Raw genomic sequence first — 7276 nt, forward strand, 5'->3', positions numbered from 1 at the left:
TTGCCTCATGGGGAGTTGCATATAATTTCATTTAATTGTTGTCAGCCCTATTTTATGCAGACTGTGATTTAGATTTTGTTTTAAACATTTCCTCTTGTATGCTAAGACACTGAGTACATTTTTACAAATTGAAAAACATAAATGAAATATGATCTACCGTCAAAACAGAACATTCCAACCTGGCCATTCTCTAGCCCAATATCGCAATTGCACACAAAACAGCCAACAACTTTGAAAGAAAGATACGTACTTTTCCTAATACTTTAGTAATTGTTTTCCAAGACTCTCTTCAAAACCTGACAATAGTTTCCCCTCTTTAAATTTGGCATTTATTGCTTTCCTCCCTGCTGTGCAATAGCATCAGCACTACTTATGCCAACACAGACATAGGAACGGTACTTTAAACTGCAAAAGAAAAAAAATGTGGTTTTGCCCTTTCTGCTTTTTTTATGATATATTAAGTTGGCTTACAAGAGTTTTGTCCAAAAATAAAGAAGGGGGTGGGGGGGTGAGGAGGAAGTGGGCACTGCTTGATTTTTTACATTAAAAATATCAGCTCTTTACTTCTCACATTTTGCTGTACAACTCCCTGAAAAATTGAAGAACTAGTGGGATTCTGACATTACATGAGACTGAAACCAGAGCAGTCGAGAATGGAAGGATTTTTAGTTAGAATGTTTAACTCAAATTCCTGACAAATAATAGGGAGAAAAGCATTTGTGAAAGATTCAGCCCTCTTGTCCCTACAGTTGAAAGCTAAGAAAGCTTCTTCTACAAAGCTAGCAGAAAGACATGAGCTCCAAATATTATTTCAAGTCAGAGGTTCCTATACGGTTGTCCATTGAGGGCTGACTGGTCACTTGGTGCTGGGCCCTCCTTGTTTCAAGTTGATAATCTGCATTAAAAGACAGCCAGAATACATTAAATACTTCCCTAATATCACTTTTCAATGCAAGCAATTTTTGTACTTGCCATAGCGATGTTCTGTGATCGTAAATTATGGGGAGATGATCCATGCAATTTTGAACGGGAGGGGAGGAATCCATGAGAGTCTCTATTAAGCTATGGTCCATGTCATGAAAAAGCTTGAGAAGCTCCAGTTCATGTCAAACAATCATGGTCTGTAGTTTGTTTTCGTTACATTACTCAACAACTGAAGTAGATTGTAAAGCAATTGATATCCAGACTGCAGGTTATTTCCCACCAAATCATAAATTCTTTTAGGCTAGTCAAACTTGGACCCTAGCTCCAGAATTTGATTGTACAGCTTTGAATGTAGACTTGGACGAAACTGGGACCATCTGTATGCAATCAGCTGACCAAGTGAACACAATTTCTTAAGCAGAAATGGAATTCCTTCATGTGGTTTGTCCTGCACTGAAAGGGCAGCTGAAGAAAAACCTCACTAATCTGCACTAACTTGTGGGGTGGGCCTAAATTCAAATCAGTGAGGGTTGCAAATTAGCAAATACTGGGATGGTCAGGAGAAGCATCAGCTTCAGGGGCCAATTAGTAAGGGTCCTAAGCCCTGAATGCCAAGGAGGGATCAGGAGGTGACATGGTGTTCCCCATTAGATCAGAGAGAATAATGTCACTCATAAATGACCCAGACCCAGCACAACAGTAGTGTTACAGTAAACTATAAGCCAAAAAAAAAAAAAAAATCAAAATCTATTTTCAGTACAAACTTCTGGTTTAATCATGTTCTACTAGTCCTGAAAAATCATCACATGGAAAAGTCACATAAAAAACACAGAATTATGCATTTCCTGCACCAATCAATGTGAGCTCTGTTTTTCTACGAGTGCAGGATTTTAACACTTGAACTCTGTCTGACCACCCCCTCATTTAGATAGCTATTAGGAGAGCCTTCTTCAAATACTGCAGCTCTTTCATTGAGTCTGATCACTCATGAATAAGGCTGTGAGTTTGTCATGGAAGTCATGGATTCCGTGACTTTCCGTGACCTTCATGACTTCTGCAGCAGCCGGTGCACCTGGCTCAGGGGCAGCTAAGGAAGCCCCCAGGCCAGGCGCACCAGCCACTCCTGGGGCAGTCTCGGGCCACCGCCTCCCCCAGCAGCAGAATTTGGGTGTGAGGGGGCAAGAGGTTGGGGCACCGAACAGGGTGAGGCAGGCTCTGGGCGGCGCTTACCGCGGGGGCTCCTCAGAAGCCACGACATCCCCCTCACTCAGCTGCTTGGCAGAGACATGGCCAGGCAGCTCTGCACACTGCCTCCGCCCAAAGCGCTGGCTTCACAGCTCCCATTGACTGGGAACCATGGCCAATGGGAGCTGCGGGGATGGTGCTTGCAGGCGGAAGCAGCGTGCATTGCTGCCTGGCCAAGCCTCCACCTAGGAGCTGAGAGAGGGGGGATGTTGCCACTTCCAGGGAGCCTCCCAGGTAAGCGCCACGCAGAGCCTGCCTCACCCCGTCCTGTGCCCCAACCCCCCCACATCCCACACCCAAACTCTGCTGCTGTTGCGGGGTGGACACGGAGCCAGGTAGGGAGCCTGCTGCTGGCCCCGCCAACCCCACCCCAGAACCAGTGGGGGTCCTGGGCCGCATGCTGCCACCCGCGTCCCCCCAGCACCAGTGGGGGTCTTCCCTCCACCCCAAGAAGCCTGGACACCCTCCTCCCGCACCCTTGGGGCCCCCGGGCAGTCCACCACCCAAGTTTTATTCAGTGGTATTATTAGTAAAAGTCATGGATAGGTCACGGCCATGAATTTTTGTTTACTGCCCGTGACCTGTCCGTGACTTTTACTAATAATACCTGCGACCAAAACGTAGCCTTACTCATGAGGCACTGGACTCTTGTCAACTAGTTATTCTATTTCTACTTTGGATACTTATATGGCCCCCATTACTGTAGTGACTGAGCACCTCACAATCTTTAATGCATTTATCCTCACAACACCAATTTTACTGCTGGGGAACTGAGGCACAGAGAGACTAAATGACTTGCCCAAGGTCACACCGGAAATCTGTGGCAGAGCAGAGATCTGACACCAGTCTCCAGAGTCCTAGGCTAGCACCCTTACCCACTGGACAATTCTTCCTCTCTTACTGAAGTTCAGCCCTAGCACCATTGTCTAACTAGAGCCAACAACTGAACAGCTCCCTTATTCTCAAGCTTCTGACACACAAACAAAATTAATAAATATCTGAAACTGACTCCAATAAAAGGCAGTAAAACTCCAGGAGAAGGTTTATGTATCTAAATAGTTTTAGATAAATAATGTGCAGTATTTTAACAGGTTTCAGAGTGGTAGCCGTGTTAGTCAGTATCAGCAAAAAGAACGAGGAGTACTTATGGCACCTTAGAGACTAATAAATTTATTTGGGCATAACCTTCGTGGGCTAAAACCCACTTCATCGGATGCATGCAATGGAAAATACAGTAGGAAGATATATATACACAGAGAACATGAAAAAATGGGTGTTGCCATACCAACTCTAACAAGACTAATCAATTAAGGTGGGCTACTATCAGCAGGAGAAAAAACACTTTTGTAGTGATAATCAGGATGGCCCATTTCAAACAGTTGACAAGAAGGTGTGAGTAACAGTAGAGGAAAAAATTAGCATGAGGAAATAGTTTTTACTTTGTGTAATGACCCATCCACTCCCAGTCTTTATTCAAGCCTAATTTAATGGTGTCCAGTTGGCAAATTAATTCCAGTTCTGTAGTTTCTCGTTGGAGTCTGTTTTTGAAGTTTTTTTCTTGAAGAATTGCGACTTTTAGGTCTGTAATTGAGTGACCAGGGAGGTTGAATGGTATTTTAACAGAGAACTCAGCTGTTATTGTCATCTCTTTTATGGTGTTGTTGCCTCTTAAATCAAAGCCTTTGGTGACAAGAAATATTAACTTGAGGACAGACAAGGATGTCAAATCAGGAACAGCAGACAGATCTAGAGTCAGCACCTTTTGCACACAAGTAATACTACTGTCCACTGGATAACACATTAGCAGCCTATTATTCAAATTGATATGACTTCTGTGACTAGAAAGAAGTTGTGTTAAGTACTATAGTTTCATCTTAAATCATAAAATGCCAGATCAAAAACATCAGAGTTAACAGGGCCTGATCCTGCAGCAGCTTGTGCTTGCAAGACTCCCTCTGACTTTAACTGGAGTGATGCCCACATCTGCAAAATGTAGGCTCTTTCCTTAACCAGCCTCATTGTGTCTAGACAATGCAAAACACAGAGTCTTCTATAAGGTTGAGTATGTGCATTAGTACTAAACACAGGAGGATGAGATAAGAACAGAGTGGAAGCCTTGCCTACAAACATCCTGGACTCCAGAGGTAAGACCCTTACGAGATTTTTTTAAAAAAATATATTTGTTCTGTAATTTGCTGTGTACACGACATCCCAAAACGATATGGTTAATGCATATGGTCAACAAGACACACCAGATTATGTTGTTACTCTATAGGAGCAGTCAAATGCATTGCACACACCTCTCTGCCAGCAGTCTAAAACCTCAGCTATTGAAACATGTGGTGACTCAATGTAGTTAGCAGCTCCTTTTTGCTTGGAACAAATCAAGGGTTTGTGAAAACAATTTCTGAAGAATTTCCTCATAGTAATTTCAAGCTAAACAACATTCAGCTCCTCATTTCTCATCTCACAACTGGAAATGAGAAATCCCCTGGAGCCCAATATCAGATGTCAATGCAACCATAAAGCTGACATACTGTACTGTATTCTCTTTTCCACCCAATGGAGCTATGAAACACTTGAGATGGTATGAGAAGCCCACATTGTGAGCAACAGAAACCTCCTGGACCTGGACCTCCTGGAGCAGGGTTTGTTAAACGTTTATACAGGCAGGACTATATCCCACTAGAGAGATTCTAGTGCATTGTCTCCTATCTCATGAACCACATCCCAGATCTCATCCACAGTTGGATAACATCAACAGCAGCGATTTACATGGAAATGTAATAGTAGGTATTTTTAGCTATTTCTAATGTAGTAACCATTTGACCTAAAAAAAACCAAAAAACCAAAAAAAAAAACCCATTGTCTACTCATATTCTTCATTTCATCTTGCATTCCAATCAGTTCTGTTCTATCTTCTCATGCTCCCTTCATGATTCTCTGCCATCTGATCATCAACCCCTTGACCCCTCCACAAGATTCCCAGTACTTGTCTCCTGCTCTCTTGGACTGGCTACCCGATCTCCTTTTTGAGCACACTATCTGATCCCTTCACTGCTGGACACTCATCTCCTGCTGGTGACTGGCAGTTTCAGTCACACTGGAGGCTCCAGAGAGCAGCTCCTTTCATTCTCTAACATAGCAGTAATCCCAAATGGAGGCAGCTAGATTAGCAGTCCTTTCTCATTTCCAGCTCCTTTTACAGTCCAAAGGTTGGACACCTGTAGAAGCAACACAAAACACAGAAAACACCAAGCAACAAGTGACCAGCTAGCTCTTCAATGGACTACTTATGTGCTTAAAGCTAAGCCTGTGCCTAAGTGCATGTAGGATCAGGGCCTAAATCAATGCCTTAAATCTGATGCAGGTGATGGAAAGTGTACTATCTGCTAGGTGGTCTGCAATGAGAAGGGTCTTAATTTAGATCATAATAGAGAGACATCTGTTATAAAACTACTGTCTCAGTTGACACTCTCCTTCCATGTTGTCGGTTTCAATACATGGGCTGGGTGAACACTGAAATACCTGTAAGGATAGGAGGGAAATTCCCAAAACCACTTGAGAAACATTGTTGCTGTGGAAAAGTTAGCACTGCCACTGCTCTTTCGTTCATAGGCCCCAGTCCTGCAGTAGGATCCACATGGGTGGACCCTTGGCTCTCACATGGAGCTCCACTAACTTCAGATTTCAGAGTGGCAGCCGTGTTAGTCTGTATCCGCAAAAAGAAAAGGAGTACTTGTGGCACCTTAGAGACTAACAAATTTATTTGAGCATAAGCTTTCGTGAGCTACAGCTCACTTCATCAGATGCATAGGCTTATGCTCAAATAAATGTGTTAGTCTCTCAGGTGCCACAAGTACTCCTTTTCTTTTTACTAACTTCAGAGGGGTTGTTCACATACATAAGGGTCCTAAAGTAACAAAAGCTAACTTGTGTTCTGCCATCAGTTGACGGTGGCTGATCTCCACCTCACACTACATCCAGCCCAAAGTGACAGCTAACACATGGTCCCCACCAAGCTGGACAAAGCTTGAAATACCACCCAGAGCCATGCACAGGCAGCAGTGTCAACCCCAAGCACTGAACAGTCATGAGTCAGGCCTCCCCCACAAACAAAACAACAAAAAAAACCCACCAAGTTTATTTATAACAAGGAGATTTTAAAATAAATAAATGCACAAGAATCCTTGTCCTTTACTTTCCAACTCCAGGGCCTTTAGGGTGCTTTCGGACCCCTTTTCCCAGCTTCTCTCTGCCAGCACGAGGCCTGAGACCTTTCTAGGGAAGGGTGAGATTCCCTCAGAGCCACGGGGCTGCTGGGCTTTAGGCAGGACCCACAATCTTGGGACACTCGCGATGCAATGGCCAAGACCGCTGGCGCTGCACCTGCGCGGGAGCGCTTAGCAAGCCCTGCCTCAGCGTGCCCGGCGCTGGATAGAGGCGCTAGAAGCGGGGAGTCACCGCCCCGGCCCTTACCTGCTTGTACCTGGCGTACAGGTAGAGGAGCTGCTCCCTGCTGGCCGCCTGCATCAGCCCCGGCAGTCGCTCGGCCGCCCGCTCGAACTGCTCCGCCAGCGCCCGGGCCTCCTCCTCCGGCCCGCCCGACTCCTCCCCGGAGCTCGGCTCGCCGCCGCTGTTGCCGGCCGAGGCCGGGAACGGGGAAGCCATGGCCAACCCGGCCCGCCCGCCCGCTCACTGCATCGCGTCTGTCGGCAGCTCCCTCCCCGCCCCTGCCGGTAGCTGCCGCTGGGCGCAGCTGGGGTGCCGCGCGGAGCCTCTCCGGGGACGCGGTGCAGCGCTGCTAGCGGCGCGGGCGGAAACGCGGGCACCGAGAGAGAGGTTCCGTCGCGCGCGGAGTCCCTGCTCCTGCGTGCGGGGCGGCGGCGGCTGGAGAGGCGCTGAGGGCCCCAGGGAAGGGGCTGCTGCTCGCCCTCTGGGATACGGTTCAGTGCCCGCTGGTCAGAGCAGAGAGCCCAGGGCAGCAGCCTGCTTGGGACCAGGCAGGGCGCGTAAGGGCTGAGGTCACGACAGGGATGCAGTAGGTTTCCCACGGTCAGGGTGCGTAGAGGCCAGTGGTCACAGCAGGTCACGGTCAGAGCATGGA

At 46.7% G+C, this 7276-nt stretch overlaps 1 protein-coding gene across 1 annotated transcript in view; it reads right to left on the reverse strand.

The window, feature by feature from the left end:
* The window catches only part of ACBD6 (acyl-CoA binding domain containing 6), a 135776-nt gene extending 128901 nt beyond the window's left edge, over positions 1 to 6875 (reverse strand). The window contains exon 1 of the mRNA XM_074962188.1: positions 6649 to 6875. Coding sequence (XP_074818289.1) covers positions 6649 to 6840 — 192 coding nt within the window. The 5' untranslated portion in view covers positions 6841 to 6875. The remainder of the gene's footprint in view (positions 1 to 6648) is intronic.
* Between the last annotated feature and the right edge of the window lie 401 nt (positions 6876 to 7276).

The sequence above is a fragment of the Natator depressus genome, chromosome 8, assembly GCF_965152275.1.
Source record: "Natator depressus isolate rNatDep1 chromosome 8, rNatDep2.hap1, whole genome shotgun sequence".
In the NCBI taxonomy this organism is placed as follows: Eukaryota; Metazoa; Chordata; order Testudines; family Cheloniidae; genus Natator; species Natator depressus.